General features: G+C 36.8%; 1 protein-coding gene across 1 annotated transcript in view; it reads left to right on the top strand.

The window, feature by feature from the left end:
• Window positions 1-4,406: 4,406 nt before the first annotated feature.
• LOC114053673 (clavesin-1) overlaps window positions 4,407-19,934 on the top strand; it is a 184,563-nt gene continuing 169,035 nt past the window's right edge. Inside the window, exon 1 of the mRNA XM_027876782.1 lies at window positions 4,407-4,927. Within this exon, the coding sequence (XP_027732583.1) occupies window positions 4,473-4,927 (455 nt within the window). The 5' untranslated portion in view covers window positions 4,407-4,472. The remainder of the gene's footprint in view (window positions 4,928-19,934) is intronic.

Consider the following 19,934-nt stretch of genomic DNA (forward strand, 5'->3'; position numbering starts at 1 on the left):
GCACCCAACAAAGTGATTGGCACATAGTAGGTCCTTAATAAATGTTTAATGATTGAGTTATTGATACTAGGATTCATAAACAAAATAAGATAAAAAATATAGATGTTAATTAAGCTTAGTTCCAAGGTTCTAAAAAGCTGAGATCTTGTGAGGAGCAGGTGTGTTACACTGAAGTCTGTGCCAAGCTGTACTGACAGCAGTTTACCATGTCCATGTGAGAGAGTTCTGCATGCCTGATCAGGAAAGTCCAAGCAGAAAATACACATTAGTAACTCACAATTATTCCCACAGTGAGTAATGGAGTCTAATTAGGAATCTGATTTTCAGTAAATTAGGATTTTACACTAGCTATAACCCCAATTTCTCGCATCTGTCTAGTCTCATGAACTGCTGCATCTGTTGTTAATCTTAACGTCAAAGGCCATATTCTACCCTTGCCATAGCAACGTGGATCAGCTTGAAATCCCAGTAGCTTAAGAGGTCAGGGGACAAAATAGCAATAATGAAACACATTTTTATGGTGCATGAAATGATTACGAAGAACTTTTACATATATTATGTCACTGGATTCTTATAATGCCATGAGGTTTGTGCTACAAGGACTATTGCTTTTACAGATGATGAAAAAGAGGCTCAAAAAGGTTAGGTTGCTTGTTCAAGGCCACATAGCTAATAAGTATTTAAATGCAAGACTTTTAATCCCAAGCCTTTCTGCCATCACAGAATCTAAAGGTAGGATCGGATCTTAGAGGCCGTGAAGTCCAACCAGTACCTGAGTAAGAATCCCCTCAATAATGCACCAAAGTGGCCAGTTAGCTGTTGTTTAAAGCATTTTAGTAAGAGGGGGAACCTAAATACAACCCAGGGCAGCTCATTCTGCTCTTGGATAGCTCTAAGCATTAAGTGGTTTTTCCATACATCAAGCCTCCAGGCTTCTTTCAACTTACAGCCATCATTCTAAGCCAAGGATAGTGTCTTATGGCACCTTGCTTGAGGGAAAGCTCACTTGGTGATGGCACATACATTGGTTCTAGTTGCACTTTTGTCTGTGCCTTTCCCCTGCCTTCAAGCTGATGACTTTGGCCTCACTTAAATGCAATAGATATGCTTGTGATTTCATAGGTCCTCTTTGAGAATGAAGGATGAACAACAAAACAGCAATGCTGCAGATTCACCTCTCTTTTCTCCTTCCAATCCTATATAAAGAAAGAGAAATCAGGCTATATCTGTAGCATTTTTAGGCAGGATGCAGTGGAGTGTATAAGGTGGTAAACTTGGATCAAACTCAAAACCAAGAAAGGAAAACTCAGAGTTAAGTTAAACCATAATCTAAGAGCCATCATGCAATGAAACAGGCTCCCTTGAGAAGTGATTGAAAAGTAGAAATATCATTCTTAAAGATGGAAGAGATTTCAAGAGATTATCTGGTTCAGTTCCTCTGTTCAGGAAGATGAGGTACTCTTAGTATTTTTAAGATGAGGCACTCAAAACTCTGAAAGGTGAAACTATATGTCCAATGTCACACAGCTGGTAAATATGTGAGGTAGTGGAGTAAGGCTTGATTTTGAGGATAGAAGCCATGGATCCAAATCCAGCTCTGCTACTAACTTTCTGTGTGATATTGGACAAATCACTTAATTTCTCTAGTCCTTAACTTCTTGATCTGTAAAATTAGAAGACTTAGCTAGACTCTCTCTAATATCCTTTCCAGCTCTAAAATCTCATGTTTTCTAAACAATGGAGTGAGAAATCTGTTTTCTCCCCATCTAAGCATTCTTTTCATTATCCATGCTACTCTGTTCTCAAAGATTTTCAAGGACTATTAGAAAATACTCAAGAGACAACACTATCGAATGAATATTTTTCATCATTGAATGAATAAACAGATATTCAATAAATGCTATCAAATGAACCATATTCATGAAAAACCATTTATTAAACATTTACTATCTTCTGAAGACTGTGTTAAGTGATGGGGATACAAATAGAAAATCAAAGTAGTCCCTTATTTTAAAGAAATCATATTTTAAATGGGGGAGATAGCACATTTGGGAGGCTTTAAGTTAGGGTGCAGCTATAAGCACAGATGATAAGGACTATTATCTAAGTCATCTTGGCAGGAAAAGTAGTAATCCCTGGAAATTTGGAGGGCATGTTATCAGGGCATATTGTAAGGTTCTTTACCCGTCTTCTCTGGATGCTAACCCCTCCAATCACTAAATAAAATAAAAATGCATGTAAGAGTATTTTAAAATGAATAGAAATAGACTCATGGTGGTTTGACCATATTTAAGTGAGGAGACAAAAGTGAATCATATGGGGGGAACAGTAAAGGTTTAAAAAGTTATTTTGGTCTTCCAGAGGCAGAAAGGTAAAGATCCTATTACCAGAAAAGGCATTTAGCACCCAAGTAAGATAAGAAAGTAATGTCCAGGGGCAGCTAGGTGGTGCAGTGGATAGAGCACCAGCCCTGAAGTCAGGAGGACCTGAGTTCAAATCCGGCCTCAGACTGAACACTTGATGCTTACTAGCTGTGTTACCCTGGGCAAGTCACTTAAACCCAATTGCCTAAAAAAAAAAATAAAAGAACAAAGTAATGTCCTGTCTGAATTATTCCATCTATGACTGACATGCCAGTTCAAGAGTGTGGGGGTAGCATAGGGGTGGGGGAAAATGTCATTTACCTGTACACACACATATTGCCACTACATTCTAATTTATAGCAACTCTAACCCCACACTATTCTCAATATCTGAACTTATATATTTTTCAAAGTATTAAGACCTAAGATTTTATTCAATGATTAGTTTGCACAAGACATGTAACATCACTATATACATTCTTCAAGTCTAAATAAAGGTGTTTTTTCCCATTATTTTAGCTAAAAAAAGCAAACCCAAGTTAGTTACTTTCGTTGTACCATAGACCCCCTCAGCTTAACTATAAAATAACATGGAAATAGTGGAGTAGACTTCCTACCTTTAGATAAATCACAGTTGGCCCCAAGCTGAGAAGGAGGAATTTTCTCTCTTGAGATAGATTTGGGAGGGTTGGAAAATACCAATCACAAATAGGCTGAAAATGGAAAATCTTCTTCTTGCTGCAGATGCCACTAAGCCAGAAAAGCTTTAATTAGGAAACATAATTACATTTCCCAGTTTGTTCACCCTGAATATTTCTTCTGTTCTTCAGAACTTCCAGGATGTATGCCTGGGAGAGGATAAATGTTTGTTCTTATGTAACTCATGACCTTGTAACTTGAGCTCCAGGCTTGAACAGAAGAGATTTAATCCTGGGGTGCCCCTTCAAAGAATCATATCATTTTGGTTTAATTTATCCCCACCCACAATTTCCTTTGAGAAACATCATAATAAAGCTCATGTCTGGATCTCCACAGATATGGGTAAAAGAACACACTGCTCTCATGCAAGAACTTGATTGCAATGCATATTGGGTATAGACATCATTTGTTTCATCCCCCCCCAAAAAAGTAGAAAACACACAAATGACTCACAATAGACCATAAACAGTCAATATAATTATCCTCCCTCTCTGGTTAAGCCCACCTTAACCTCAGTGTCCTGTTTAGCCACAAGACTTGTAATATTAACCCCATAGTTTGGACTCCTCTCCTGAAGAAAAGTGAACTGTCTGTGAAGTATTACTGAGTGAGGCAAGCCCCTTCCCATAAGACTTTAACAAATCCTAAAAAATAAATCAAGGATTCACCCTCAAATCCTCTTACCCCCAAATTAAGTGTTTGTTCCATTAGACTGAATTCTCTTTGTATTGTAAAGATTTTTATTGTTACTTTTTGAGAAGTATAAATCTGGTAAGTATTTCTGTTTGGTAAAAATGTATTATAGGTGTATTATATTATAAGTGTATTGTAAGGTACCTGCCATTTCTCCTGCCAATATCTTTGACTAAGAATGGCCCCACATATGGTAAATTACTTTTTCTTCTCTCTTATTGTTTCTTAGGCCAATTAATAAAAAAAACAATCTAATGCTAATCTGATCTTACATCTCTATTGCTAACTGTTCCATGTAATTATAAATTCATCAAATATATTTCAAATACTTGCATATTATAGATTCAAGATATCAATGACAAAATTATGTTAAATACTCTCATTTTAAGATAATTTGGCACTTATTCTTTGAATACTTAATCAGAAGCACAGTATAATGGAATAAGTTTTCAGAACTGAGCTCAGAAATTCACTCATACAGACTTTCTTTGTATCTTCTCTGTAGTGTGATTTATGTCATAAATTTTTGTGGATTTGTTTTGTAGAGAACTATGGCATAAATTCTGCTTCCCTTTTGAATGGATACCACCATACATGGCCTGAATGTCCTACTGCTTTCCAGGAATAAGGAAAAGACCTTCTAGTTGTCTTTCTCTGCATCAGCTTGGCAGTGAAGCAGCTCTTGAATGGGTCAAGGTTCCAGAAAACTATCACTTGAATGGGATCAGTTCCTTTCCTTTTAAAATATCAGAAATTGAGCCCTGGGAAAGGAGATTTAGCAAAGATGACCCATTTACAAGCTGGACTCAGTCCAGAGACTATAGAGAAAGCTCGTCTGGAACTGAACGAAAATCCAGATATATTGCATCAGGATATTCAGCAAGTCCGGGACATGATCATCACCAGACCTGACATTGGATTTTTACGTACAGATGATGCCTTCATCTTGAGATTTCTTCGAGCCAGGAAGTTTCACCAAACAGATGCCTTTAGACTATTGGCTCAGTACTTCCAGTACCGCCAGCTAAACCTGGACATGTTCAAAAACTTCAAGGCTGATGACCCAGGAATCAAGCGGGCTCTGATTGATGGATTCCCTGGAGTACTGGAAAAGAGAGATCACTATGGCAGGAAGATCCTTTTGCTCTTTGCAGCCAATTGGGATCAGAGTAGGTAAATGTAGATAGTGTCTTTATTTTTTTTCTTTTTTTGAAAATACATATACACAGAATTATTCCCACTTGGGATATTTTGTCCTCATATAATGAGCATTTCATGGACTACATTCATATGTGGAGCCAAAGCATGTCTTGAAATTTAATCTTCCATTGTCCAAAGGGCTTCATTGTCATTAGTATCCCTTCTTCAATTTACTGCAGCATTCTAAGCAAAGTGGACCATTTATTTTAATGAAATTTGATTGTCCTTCTAGAAGTAAGAGACACAGTGGTTCTCTCCTGTGAAAAAAAAGTTGGCTCAGTAAGTCACTAAAAATCAAGTGTGTGCAAACAAAACAATTGCCCTCAATGCTTTCCTTTCTCTCTGATGATTTCAGTGTCCCATCTCCAAATATCTATAAGATGTTTCCTGTGGTTTAGCTTTCATACAACACTATTTTTGGAAATAAAACTAGGCTTTGTAAAGGGACTGCATTAAACTCAACAAAATAGGCCAGGCAAGTTTTGTAATATTAAACCAGTTGTCAGTGTTAAGAGCAGGTAATAGCTGGTACTTATTCTCACCCATCCTGGAAACTAATTGAAAATGTATACTTGGCCTTCAGGCAAAATTTTACTCTGAGAAAACATTTTATTGGTAAAAAACTCATTTGTTCTAAGGTTGGTCAGGAATGTAGATATGATTAGGCTATATATTGTTCTTTCCACTTTTTCTATGCTATAAAGTAGTAATAAGAGGAAATTATCCAGACACAACTAAGGAGCCTTTGATGTTCCAGTACCTGGAAACATTTCTAAGTCTTTTCAAGTCATAAGAACCTATAACATAGAAAACTAAAGTTGAATTGGCAGAATTTGTCATTCTCTGTGCCATGAAAGTATGAGCATGGAATTTCATATTTGGGATTATGAAAAGCAAGGAAATGTGGAAGCTTATGAAAAGACTTATCATGCTGATTCCATTCAAGTCTATTCTATAAAAGTATTCCATCATTTGAGGCAGATGATGAGTTTAATATCATTAAGTGGTGTTTTACTTATAATAAATTCAGAGGGTGGTACTGTGTCTAGTTGTGATAGACTCTATGGTTAGTTTCTAGTATTGAATATTTTGAAAAACAATTGATGGATACAAGAATGAATAAATGTCAGGGGAAATAATAAAAGATGGTCCTAAAAAAAGTCTGAGACTCACACCCAAAAAGTGGTCTCTTTCATTCTTTGGTCACTAGGCTCTTGTATTTTCCATTTTCTAAACAAGGAGTCAACGCCAACATAAAGCAAGTTCTTCCAAATTGAAATGTACTATTTGGTCATAACCTTCTTTCCCCTTTCTCTAAGAGAGTGAGACACAGGCTGCTTCAGTGAGAGAGAGAGAGAGAGAGAGAGAGAGAGAGAGAGAGAGAGAGATTGGATAGAAAAGACAGGGAGGGACAGACAGAGACAGAGAAAGATAGAGATAGAGAAAGAGCCAAAATATACTCACACAGAAAGAGAGTCAGACAGAGAAAGGAGATAGAGACAGAGAAATGGAGGGAGGGAGGGAATAAAAAAGGAAGGGAGGGAGGGAAGAAGAGAAAGAGCATAAAGGGAAACTAACTTGTTAAAAAACCTATCAGTGCTTAGGTCAGATATGGAACACTTTTCTGAAAGCTATCAAAACAAAGGTGCTAATAAAGATGAAATAAAGAATAAAATCTAGTTCCCTGTATTGTTATTTCCAATTATATATATCTTTTTGTTCTCTGCCAAAACTCTGCCTCAGAGGGATTCCAAAGGCCTGCCGAGTGATGAGTTCATTTTGTTCTCACTGAGCTAAAGACTGTGAAGTGATAGGAAAGTATTATAGGAAAGGTTTATTGGGTATTAAAATGGTTATTAATATGTATTAAACTATGTAAATCTTATTCATGTAGGCCTAGATGTTTCAAAGGGAAAGTGTAGGCAGATGAGTGATGGGATCACTTAGCCTCCCAGGGAGGGTTCCCTGCCTCTTTGACTTGTCCTATAGATTTGTGAATATTGCAATAGTTTTGGAATTGGAAAAACAAATAGCAGTCTTTACATTGTGACTGAAGAGGAACTAGACTTCTCCAGAAAATAGACATCTTCCTATCTACTTGTTTTTTGCCCTGGCCTTGTCAGAATTACCAAAGTCAGACTACTGTTTCATCAAAGTTATTTCAGTTTAGCTAATGACATTCAGAGAGTTACTCACAAAATGAAACTGGCAATTTTTGAAATGGCAGCGTTTAACTCTAGTATTTAATAAGGAATAAGAAGCTTAGTGAGTCCTTTGATCCTAATCAGGTGAAGCCAGAAGTAAAAAAAAAAAAAAACACTTTGACAATGATAAAACTTTACTATCAGCCCTTTTCGTCTTTGTAACATCCTTGCAAAAACACATTGGTTACTGTTCATTTATGAGCTCATCTTTAGAGCTGACATCATTGCCTTCTTCAAATATCATCTGTTTGTTATTGCTTTGTCCCCAGGTCTTTTGGTTGAACAATAAACAAGGAATCATGGATCTCTTATTTCTGGCATGGTCAGTGATGGACCATGGCAGAATCAAACTATATACATCAGTATGGAAGGATTCCACTTATGCTTATCAAGGAATAGAGTTGCTAGAGGCAACACATCCTTGCCAATATCACCCAAATTACCTAGAAAAATGGAAAAAAAATTCAAGCTATCCCACAGATGATCTGGAAAATATACAATTAGTCTCTGGGTTAGCCCAACCCTGGTTAGGAGACCATGGTAAACCAACTAATCTTAGTTTCTTTACTTGTAAACCACAATAGAATTGGGTTACCATACAAAGATTGAAAAAAATTCTTTGAGGTACCCAGATACAAGAAACTGTGGAAAATAAAGTATCAACATGTACTGCGTGCCTCATAGCCACATATTATGTCAGTGTCCCTTGATGTTGGAAATGAATCTTTTGAAAAATGGTAGTCACAATATATAGCTTCCAACTTTTCAATGACCAGGTCTCCATGACTGTATTGTGAACAATTCTATACTCTTATTTGAAAAGAGATGTGGAGAAATTGGAGAAGGACTAGAGAAAAGCAATGGAAATAATAAACAGGTTGGAAAATAAGATCTTTAAATAAAATAGGGTCTTTAAAGGAAAGAAAAGAGAGTAAGGGTAATTTAGTTTGAAAAAAGAAGGCTGATGAACAACTTAATTACCACGTTCAAGTATGTAAAGAGCTATTATAAGAAGGGAACCGATCCATTGTTCTCTATCTCCAAAGAAGATAGAACTGGAAGAGATAGCTTTAAATTGATACTAATACTCAATTGGTATGACATTCTGAGCAATGGCCTCAAGTTGATCAATAACCAAAAAGTAGGAATCCTCAGTAGTGCTGGTATCTACAAATTATGGCCCCATTCTGTTATCAGAGTTGCAGAATTTTAGAGCTAAAAGGGACCCTCAGTGGCCATATGCTCCAACCTACACCTTCCCAAAACCTGACTGAAATAAGCCTGGCAAGCGGTCATCTAGCCTTTGCTTAGAGAGCTCCAATGAAAGAGAGTCCATAACCTCCCCAAGGAGCTCATTCCACTCATGGAAAGTTCTAATTGTTAGGAAGTAGTTGCTGACATCAAGTTTAAATTCATCTCTTTGCAACTTCTATCCCATTGTTCCAAGTTCTGCTCTCTGAGGCCAAAGAGAACCGGTAGCATGGAAGGAAGTAAAAGCAGGAAAAGTTCTGAGTAGGCTTTGTCACAAACCAGCTATGAAAATAGTAAGCAAGTCTCTTAACTTCTCTTGGCCTCAGTTTCCCCATTTAGAAAATGAGAAGACTGTATTAGATGAATTCTGAGGTCCTTTCTAGCTCTAAATTGAGTCAATTCAATTTAAGGACCTTAAAGATTTCACACATTCCATGTCTATCATTCTATGACACTAAATCTTAGTTCTTTCATTTAGCATTTTAAACAGTTGAATTACCTCTGTGTACCCAACAAGAATATTCTGTAACAGTCTTATTATTTTGCACAGCAATAAAACTAGCAAAGATTCACTAACCTCAAAGGCACACATAAATATGAACTGTCAATTTTCAGGACCTGGAGAATAGTGAAAACAATTTTAATTACCAAATTGCTATTTCATGTCATTTGTTCTCTTCTTTATGTTACTTTAGTAAAATAATAGGTAGCAATACAGCAAAACATTGGAATAGGAAATAAGCTATGTAACATGGTACAATATGACAAATTTTTGCTAACATTTTTAGCTAGATTTTTTTTATTTCAGAGAAAAGAAAAACTACACTCTTTAAGAATAGATGGTCTTTATGCTCCCTCTCAGCTCTAAAATGCTATCATCACAATCCAATCTAACAAGTATTTAACTACAACAACAGAATAGTCAACATGTGGACTGCCTCAAAAGCTAATGAAATATGTTTCTCTTCACTGGAGGTCTTCAAGTGTGGATGATCACTTGCCAGTTAATTGATAAAGGAGATTCTGGGCCAAGTAGATTGGACTTGATGGCATCTGAAGACTATTCCAATTCTGAGATCTAGTGATCAGTCAAGAGATAATTGCAGATGTAGAAGAGCCACTAACTGTGTGATTTAAGGTCTATTCTAATTCAAGTCTTCTTCAAGGTGTCTTTGGTGAGATTGATCTACTCCTGCAGGTTCAGATTTCCTTCAGAAGTGAGTCAGTTTCATATGTCTACATGGTTTCTATTAGGACCTTTTAGGCACTCCTCATGAACTAGTATCCCTAGGAGCCCTAGTGAAGTCATTTCAAACCTCTGAGGATTAAATAGAAAAGGGTTTCTTAATCTTTTTGTGTGTCACAGACCCCTTTGGAAGTCTATGGACTCCTTTTAGAAATAATGCTTTTAAATAAATAAAATAAAATACATATGATTGCAAAGGAATCCAAATATATGGAAACACAGTTATTGAAATATGTTTTAAAATATGTTCCTAGACCATAGGCTAAGAAATACTATTCTAATATATTCTCTACACAACAGAGATATTCTGGTCTCAGAGAAGCCCATCTAAGAACTTCCCAAACTTATCTTAGACCTGACCCAAACGGCTGCAGTGATTGGTCCTGAGGCCTTGGAAATTCCAGAATGTTCTCCTATCCAAGTTCTAGAACTATAGCATTTATATATTTCAGCTCTGTGTTGCTACATAATTGTGAGGCATATATCAGTTCCTTGTTGCATTTTTAATGTGATTCAGACTGCCCTGAAGAGAGCATCAGGCATCAAGATGCTCCCTGGAGGATAGCTCAGGCAAATCTTTGGGCTTATCCAGACTTTCTCTAAAAGAGAGAGGAAAAGGAAGGAGAAAGCATCAGATCATTTCAGTGGGAGGAATAAGAAAGCAGGATGGTTCATCAATAGCCAGAATCCTGTCAAGAAAGTCTGCTAAAATGTGGTGAGGTAATTTCAGTCTCCCCTGGAGGAAAAATGAGAAATGACATCTCAATTTATTCCCCTGTGGCCTTCAAAATGGAATGGAGAGATGGACATTTGAATAAGGGATTCAAATTCCTTTCAGTCAAAGTTCTACATAACTGCAAATTATAGTTATCATTGTAAATTACTGCTATCATTGTAAACATTGTCACTTTAATTTTTTTTAAATAGAAAACAACCTTAAGTCAGATGAGTATTTCTATTCCTTTGGAATAAGTGAATTATCCACCCCACCAGGAGGGAACATTTTGTGAAGCCTTCAAATGGTTCTGGTCACACTGTGTTAATTGACTGATTAGAGATAGCTCTACTCTCAAATTCCCATTCCAGCTACTGGTCTGTAGCTCCCTTTGCAAAGGTACCATTACAATAGTATCAATAATACTGAAGGATAATTTGGTGATGGGAAATGGGAGTAAAAGATGATTTCTTCTGGTTAAGACTTTATAGTGGAGGAGACCTGCCTCAGTAGCATCTAGCTTTCATATGTTTGCTAAGATTTAGAGAGGGTTGTTTGTTTTTGTTTCATTTTGTTGGCTTTTATTTATTTATTTTGGTGAGCCAATCAGGGTTAAGTGACTTGCCCAGGGTCACACAGCTAGTAAGTGTCAAGTGTTTGAGGCTGGATTTGAACTCAGGCCCTCCTGACTCCAAGGCCTGAGCTCTATCCACTGTGCCACCTAGCTGACCCTGTTTTGTTGGCTTTTAGAAAAGCACAGATAATCAGCAGGAGCTTTGTTGACCACAAATGGACCTATGCTTCATTTTGGATTCTGCTATTTTCCAAATAATACTCCATGATATAAAAATGGACAAATTTCTGATGAATCAATGTAGGATGCAGGGTGGAAAGCAGGTGAGCTTTGTTCAGGTAGGAAGTAGGGACAGAGAAACCCTCTAAATGGAATGTTTACTCATATTAGGGTTGTAGGGAGAGGTTCAGAGAATTACTTTTTACTAATTTCTGTTCCCCTAAAGTGAGACACGCAGTACCTCATAGTTGCTTGTTATAGTTTGTCATGAACTATAACAGTTAGGAAGGCTGTATTAGAGCATATCATAGAATAGGATTTTTATACTATTGAGGTATTATGTATGCATGGATTGGTCTCTGAGACAGGCATTAATAATCCATTCTGTACTGGTCTACTATACTGCTATCCTTCCTCTCTAAGGTTACCTTTCTCCTCTGCCTTTTCTATGATGTTTGAAGCTGTCATATGGCATCTGACTTCTTCCTGAGCTATAGCCAAAAAAAGATAGAGGTTAGGCTAGAACTCACCATTGACATTTTTCAGAGGACCTCCTGAGTCTAAGGTTACCTTTCATCAATTCTGCATGTACCATTTTTGTACCTACTTGTTTACATGTTATATCCCCCATTAGAATGTAAGTTCCATGAGGGCAGGGACTGGTTTTGCTTTTCCTTTTACTTCTAGTACTTAGTACAGTGCCTAGAACAGAGCAAGTCCTTAATAAATGATTGTTGACTAACCTATGTTGACCATCCTGGGACCTTAGAAAATGGTATAGACCCATAGGTCCAATCCCATTATGACAAATATCACTATAGTCAAAATCCATTCATAGCCAAAGATTGTCAAATCACACCCAGGCTATATGCCTTCATAATTTCTAGAAATATTTGATTAATTAAATCCTATGGCAGTATCAGAATTTGTTTAGTTGCATAGTAATAATATTTGACTAAATGAGTATGATCATTGTTTTCACAGAGATTTAAAAAACATAACCTACTGGGACATAGAATCATAAAATCCTAGAGTTGAAAGGGGTGTCAAAGATTATCTAGTCCAATGTTAGATTTGTTACCCTTCTTTCTTCATTTTAAACATAATGATGTTATTTTGATATTCTCACCCTCAATCATTTAAACAGCACTTATTCAGTTTCTATGTTCCAGGCCCACATGTTACAAAGACAAAAAAATAGCCTCTCCTCTCAAGGAGCTTACATTCTATTTGGGGTAAGACAATATGTACACAGGAAAATATGAAATATTTTTGAAGCAAACACAAAGTAATTTCATCAGAGAAAGTCTCTAGTAGCTGAAGATCAAGAAAGATCTTATATAGCATGTGGCACTTGGGTTGAGCTTTGAAGGAAGGTAGGGATTCTAAGATGCAAAACAGGAGAGAGTATTTTCCAGACATGGGGTTCAGCCTGTGCAAAGACAAAGAGGTGGGAGATGGGATGTTGTTGTTGTAAAAGAGGAACAATAAGTTATTCTTTACCTTCTACTTAGTCTGAAATTCCAAAAGAATGATTAATTTTCTATGAACACCTTCCCAGAATGTTTTTAAATACATGAAATAAAATATAAAGAAAACTGTTATATTGAAAGTTATTTAGAAAGTTACTTAGTATAGGGTCAAGAACCTTACACTAGAAGATTTTCTAAATACCTTTGAGTTCTATTATATATTAATTCAAAACAAGTGATGTGTATTGATGAAGGGACCAATTTAGAATGATTTTAAATATGCCTATCTCACTGCACCCCAGACTTACTGAACAGAAGTCATACTTTCCCCATAGGTCAACCCAAAAGTCTGATGCATTTTTCCTCCCAAACTCTCTTCTCAGAAATACTTTGTTGCTCATAATTGGAATCCCCTTATTCCTAACCTATGCTCTCTCCACTGTCAACAATTTCTTTAAGTTGAGTTCAGACCTTTAAAACCTTCCCTTTGGCAAGCTAACTCCCCTGAGTTTGAATAGTAAGAGAAAGCTGTGAAGGTCTTAGGAGACTCGGGAGATCCTCTGAAAGATGTCAGTGGTGAATTCCAGTCTAACTGCTATCTTTTTGGCTATAGCTCAGGAAGAAGTCAGATATCATATGACAGCTACAAACATCATGGAAAAGGCAGAGGAGAAGAAGGTATGCCTTTGTTTATCACATCAATTTTTATGCCAGCTACTACTCATAATTCACACTTATAATCCCAAGAGGCTTAAATACAGAGTATTCGTTATCTTGGGAGATAAGAACATCTTCTTTGATTAACAGCGAGTCATGGCATCAAGAATAACTTCTCTCAGGACAAGAGTACTAAATATAGTAGTGAAAGATAGACCAGGCTCTCAGTTAACTTGACTTTAAATTCATCAGAGTTCTGCCATAATCTAAGCACAGGATTTGCGTCTAGTTAGGAAACCAGTGACTGTAAAACATGTACAAATAGAACAGTCCTTCTTAATGATGCAATTGCCTGTAAGTCATGTTCAACTTATGCCTATAATAGGCATAGCTTATGTAGTGAATAAAGAACACATGGCATGCCTGGAGGCCTTTTTACTGTGAAGATTTTAAAGTGCTTCTGGGACATTCATTCTGTCAGCAATGAGGGGGGCAAGCTTTTTATTTGACCCATTTTAATCAGAGACCAATCACCTTAGAGGAGCAAATCACAGATCCAACAAATGGCCTGATTCCAACGTGAACTCCAGTCCCATGCCCTTCTGTTCTGTAACCACTCAACAGCTTTCCTTGCCTTTAAATATGTTTTGGAGATAATATCTTTTGTTCAATGATATATGGAACTTTAAACAGCTGCTGAGAGTGATTAAATGCCACCACTTGGCTAAGGCTGTAAATCAAGCTCGGAAACCATTTATTTGAGTATACTTGAAAGTAGAAGTTATTGCTATGATTCTACCAACAGCAACATCAGACAGGAAAATAAAAAGCCAGTAAATTCTGTTGTAAAGGTTTTAAAGTGATGTGTTGTTTCTTTCCCATACTTTCTCCCTCAGCTTCTCACATTGCTCTTCTCTTCATCACCACACATTTGTAGCCCCCCAATATTTTTCTCAAACTCAATTGCACCTTCTGCCTCCCAAGTTTCCTATTCCAGTTTTGTCTCTCTTAAGTTTTGTCTGACTTTCAATTCACTCTTATTTGGATTGCTGTTCAAATATCTGTTGGGGTAGGTACAGCCTACTCTGTGGATGCATGATATGTGTTGTAATTTGCATGCTCAGGAATCTACAACGTCTGTTATTTAAGCCAAGTTCAAACTCATCATCCAATCATTAGAGGCCCTCATATTTGAATCCCATTCTACTTACCCACCTGGAATGTTCAATCTGCCCAGTCTCCTAATTATACCCTTCATTCCTCACATATTTTTTCCTTTAGCTTTTTGTACACAGTAGGTACTTAATAAATATTTGCTTAAATGAATTACTATCCTTTAGTCTTTGCTTATATTATTATTTCCTTTCCTCCATAGAGCTAAAACAATCCCTAGAGATTACTTAATCCTTCTCTGAACAATTTACAGATCAGAAAACTACAGCTCAAAGAGGTGCATGATTTGCTCAAGTCAGTGGCAAAGCCAGGATTCAAATTTAGATTTCTTTTTGCTTCCAAGACCAATGTGGTTTCCACAACACTATACTGCTTCCCAGAATGTCCTCTTCTTTCTTCTCTGCCTTTTCAAACTGTATCCTATCTTTCAAGGCTCAGCTCAGTCCCCACCAGGAATCTTTTCCCAAATATACTAGTTCACCCTAATCTTTCTTTACTCTAAGCTCTGAAAGATTTACAGAATTTATTTAAAATTTAATTTGTTTTATTTTCAATCCACAGAACAAAACAAACACTTCCATAACATAGTACAATAAAAAGATGATGGTATATGAAATTACAAAGCTACCATGTACATCTTGCTATTCCCTCCAAATATACAACACAGTTAACATGTAAACTTTTTCCCTTTTTCTCTTCTCTCCTTTCTGCCCCACTCCCTACCCTAGAGATAGTTATCATTAGACACACACATATATGTTTATATACATACATACATATATAAGCCTATGTACATATACACATAGATATATAAACACATACATGTATACATATATGCATATATATGTAAAATTATTTTCTCTTTGTGGTGGCAAAAAATTGGAAATTGCAGGGATCCCCATCAATTAGGGAGTAACTGAACAAGTTGTGGTGTATGGTTGTGGTGGAATACTACTGTGCTATAATAAGTAATGAGCTCAATGGTATTAGAAAGGCATGGAAAGACTTGCACAAAATCATGAAGAGCGAAGTGAGCAGAAACAAGAGAGCCTTGTATACAATCACAGCAATATTGTTTTAAGAATGACTTTGAGTGACTAAGCCATTTGAGTATGATAAATAAAGAAATAAAAAATAAAGGACATAAGAGAAAGACACTATCTGCATCCAGAGAAAGAACTGATAAATAGAAGTGTACCAAATAATTCAGTTTTCTTTTGTTTTCTGTTTTATGTAGTTAATATTATAAGGTAGTAAATCCAAGGAGGGCAGATGCCATGTCTTATATTTCTTGGGAATCCCACATGATAACTACTATGGTAAGGGACCAGCAGTCAGCATCTGGGAGAGATACTGGCCCATTCAGATTTATCCCCAACACTGACTTCTCCATATGTCCACCAGAAGCAACAAGAGAAACTAAAGGAGTCAGCAAAGCCTATGGCCTTTAATTTTCAGTTTTTAGAAACCAGTTGGATTTTCTTGGACCACAGCATCATACTTAATAAATTCTTACTGAGAAAAGTAGATTTCAATTTATTATAAGGAAGAACTTCATTTTTTGTGTAAAGAAAATATTTTTTAGCACCCAAATCTTTATTTTTTTATTTTTAGTTTTCAACATTCACTTTTATAAGATTTTGAGTTCTAAATTTTGCCCCCTCCTCAAGATGACATGTTAATCTGATACAGGCTATACATGTACAAACATATTAAACATATTTTAAGGAAGACTTTCTTAATAGAGCTGACTGTTCTTTTTCAATTTTGGAGAAATTGGATGGATACTTCTCTGGGTTATTTCCTATTCAAATACCAGTTGGACTAGATGACCCATAGGTATTTTCTATCTCAGAGAGTCTATGAGGCTTATGACTCTGGGCACTGCGGAGGAAGAAGGTGAGATTTACTATGAAGATTCTTCACTTTCCTTTGTTCGGTGTTGCTAGGATGTGTGGGGTCCCCAACAAATCAAAATCTGATCCCAGGATGTCTATATCTTCCATTTCTGGCTCCTGACTTGTACTTTAATATCTGTAACCCATCAGATGTGTATAGCTTCAAGGATGAGTGATAGTTTTCTCATTGATCAATGCTGAGTAATTAGTCTATTATATGAGTTGAGGCACTGAATATTGTGTTTTATATCACATAAGCAAATGAAGACTATTTCAGATAGACATTTCATCAGTTGAATTGCTTTAAAAAACCCTCATATCTCATTTATTTAGCATTGTTGGGGCATGAAATATTCTCAGTATTTGAATTTTCCTTATAACGACAGCTAAAGTGTCAGGAGTTGTTGTTGTTTTTGTTGTTAATTTTAACTCTGTTGGATAGAAATCTTGCTAAAACATAGTAGCTGAGGCACAGTGGTATCACAGTGGAAAAAGCTCTGGTCTCAGATTCAGGAAGATCAGGGTTCAAATCCTGTTTCAACAGTTATTTACTATCTGTGTGACCCTGGAGAAGTTATTTAACCTCTCCAGGCCTCAATTTCTTCTTTTGTAAAATGAGAGAGTTGGACTTGATCACCTTTAAGGTTCCTTCCAACTCCTAATCTATGAGCTGGTGATCAATTTGTCCAAATGTGTCTGGCATGTTTCTCTTCTTTCTTAAACATATTCTAAACATTTTGTGATGATACATTCATTATTGTGAACATCAATGAGAATCAGGTGAGTAAGGGCTATTTGTCCCTGTACTAAATGGTCCCAAACCACTATGGTATTTTTTTTAAGGTTCTGTGCTCATTTAAAAACTTTTTATAAGGTTACCAGCTATCAAGCTACCACTTCTTTCTATTATTGGTAAACCAGCTTCTGTAAGTTCTCCCCAGCTTGTTAGAATTACATCTGAAAATAAGAACCAAGGTAAATGAAATGTAAATTCTACTTTCTATAAGTAATTCAAATAGACTTTAGGTCTTGGACATCATGATGATTCTAGAAAATTTGACAGCTCAAAACTACAGCTTGTGGTAAGGTGAAAGAGGTATTACTCAGAACGTTGGCATATCATCTATAATTGTCCAGGGCCAAGCCAGCACTGAGATTTAAAAAATCTTAGATGATTAGAAATGGAAGGGAGCTCAGAGAGCATGTAGTATAACCAATTGTGAAATTGTAAAGTTGTTAAAGTTTATCTTTTGTGTTTCCAGCCTCCCTTCATGCTCTGTTCCCCTTAGTGGCATCTCTACCCTCTTCAATTGTCCAAGGCTTGCCTTCTTTTTAATCCCTTTTTGTTCACAAAATAACAAAGGATCAGGTTTGCACTTTAACCCAAACTCACTGATGTACCATTTCCCCAGTTATTTGCTTTTTATTTTTTTAAAATCTCTATTTGTAGAATTTAATTCAATGTTATCTGAAATATTCTCTTTCTTATATAATATTGAATTGAAGGCAACAACAATGTGTGGTAAAATTGGGGTAGGGAGTTAAGGAAAAAGGGTCTAGGGACATTCTCAAAACCATACCACAGTAAGGCTGAGTTTAGAAGTAAACATGCTATTTTATTCAAAGTCACTTAAGGTTGCCTCAGCCATCTCCCTTCTTTATCCTTTAAACCAAATATAAACTTTTTTCAGGCCAGCTAGGTGGTATAGTGGATAGAAAACTGGGCCTGGGGTGAAGAAGATTCACCTTCCTGAGTTCAAATCTGGCCTCAGACACTTAGTAGCTGTGTGATCCTGAGAAAGTCACTTAACCATGTTTGCCTCAGTTTTCTCATTTGTAAAATGAACTGGAGAAGGAAATGGCAAACCATTCCAGCATTTTTTTCCAAGAAAGCCCCAAAATGGGGTCACAAAGAGTTGGACATTACTGAAAAATGACTGAACAACAAAACTTTCTCCTCTCATTCTTCTTTTCCAAGATTCCCAGATACATTGAATTAAAATCCAGTCTTAATATGTTATCTCCAGTCTTCTTTGTCCATGTCCTTGGGTCTGTTTCTCCCCTTTTTATCAGTCACAGGATAATAAATTTCTTATTTCCCCTGCCCCCATAACAGCGCAATCAAAAAAGTGTTTTTAAATTTGCAAAACACTTCTCATGCACTGACTCATTTGATTCTCATGATCCAGATTACCTCTTGCTTTAGGACAAAGAGCCAAAGAGCAGTAAGGGAGGAGATTTTACTTCAGGTGCAGTGGGACAGGAAGCTAGGGGAGACTTAGGAGAGGCCTGCTATGAGTATGTGTACAAAACACAGGAACCTCAGCCCTGTAACATGAATGTGGGTGGATCAGGGGCCAGGGAACCCCAGATGTTGGGGAATGAGACACAGGACCTTTGTCTCTGAACATGTGTGAATGTCAGTGTGTGTTCATGTATTTAGTAATGATGATGATTAAAGTGTACTTGGTATCAAGGAACCTTGTCCACATTGACAGTGATTATAGATGTTCAAACACTAAAAAGTGAGAGGAGAAAACTAAGAATTTGGTTTGACTGTGTAAAAGTGTTACTAATTACAGTACAGTCATTTATGTGAATCACATACTATTTATGCCTGATTACCATGTGGCACAATAATGATTATTTCTGTCATTGGCTGTATGTCAGCTTAACTTCCTTTTACATTTTGATTACAGCAGCAAATCTGAGGTCCATATATGCCTTGTCTTTATGATTTGTTGTTCATGAAGCATGAATGTCAGGTAATGCTATATAATCATTTGCTCACAACTTCTAAAAACTTCAGAGGGAACATTGCTCAGATGCCCTTTCTACTTCTGTTCTGGTTTAGGTCCCTCACCCCCACCCCAGTCTATCTTTATACCATCATCTTTCTGGATGGTTGACATTGCCAGACCAATGGCGTATCACTGTTTCATTAGGAAATCCAAAGAAATTTAACTAGTACTTGCCAAGTGGAGATTAGCTCCAGGCCCTAATATGTGAGGAGTTGAGGAAGGAGGAATACTTCTTCCCCAGGAAAGTGAACATCCATGCTTTCTCCAAGATGTGACCATAGTCTGTGCACCTTACCTCACAGTCTTCTGGAGACACTGTAAAATAGCTCTTCATGGGACTTTCTGAGGGGGTGGGCCACCTCATCCTATCAACGGAATTATCTTGTGTTGTGATACCAGTCCCCTACCCTGTCCTCTGCACAATCTTCTCTCTCCTCTCCCAAAAAAATTTACCCCTGGTGGGTACTTTCTACTGGTTACAATTTTAGTAATACATTTCAGTCATGTTGGAATCTTTGTCACTCCATTTGGGGTTTTCTTGGCAAAGATAGTGGAATGGTTTCCCATTTCCTTCTCTAGCTCATTTTACAGATGAGGAAACTGAGGCAAACAGGGTGAAGTGATTTGCCCAGGGTCACACACCTAGTAAGTATCTGAGGCCAGATTTGAACTCATCTTCCTGACTCCAGGCCCAGTGCTCTACCTACTGTGTCACCTAGATACCCTCTGACAGAATTATTATTTTTTATTTCTTTTTTATTAATTTATTT

Source organism: Vombatus ursinus, unplaced genomic scaffold (assembly GCF_900497805.2).
Source record: "Vombatus ursinus unplaced genomic scaffold, bare-nosed wombat genome assembly UNPS02014812.1, whole genome shotgun sequence".
Lineage (NCBI taxonomy): Eukaryota > Metazoa > Chordata > Mammalia > Diprotodontia > Vombatidae > Vombatus > Vombatus ursinus.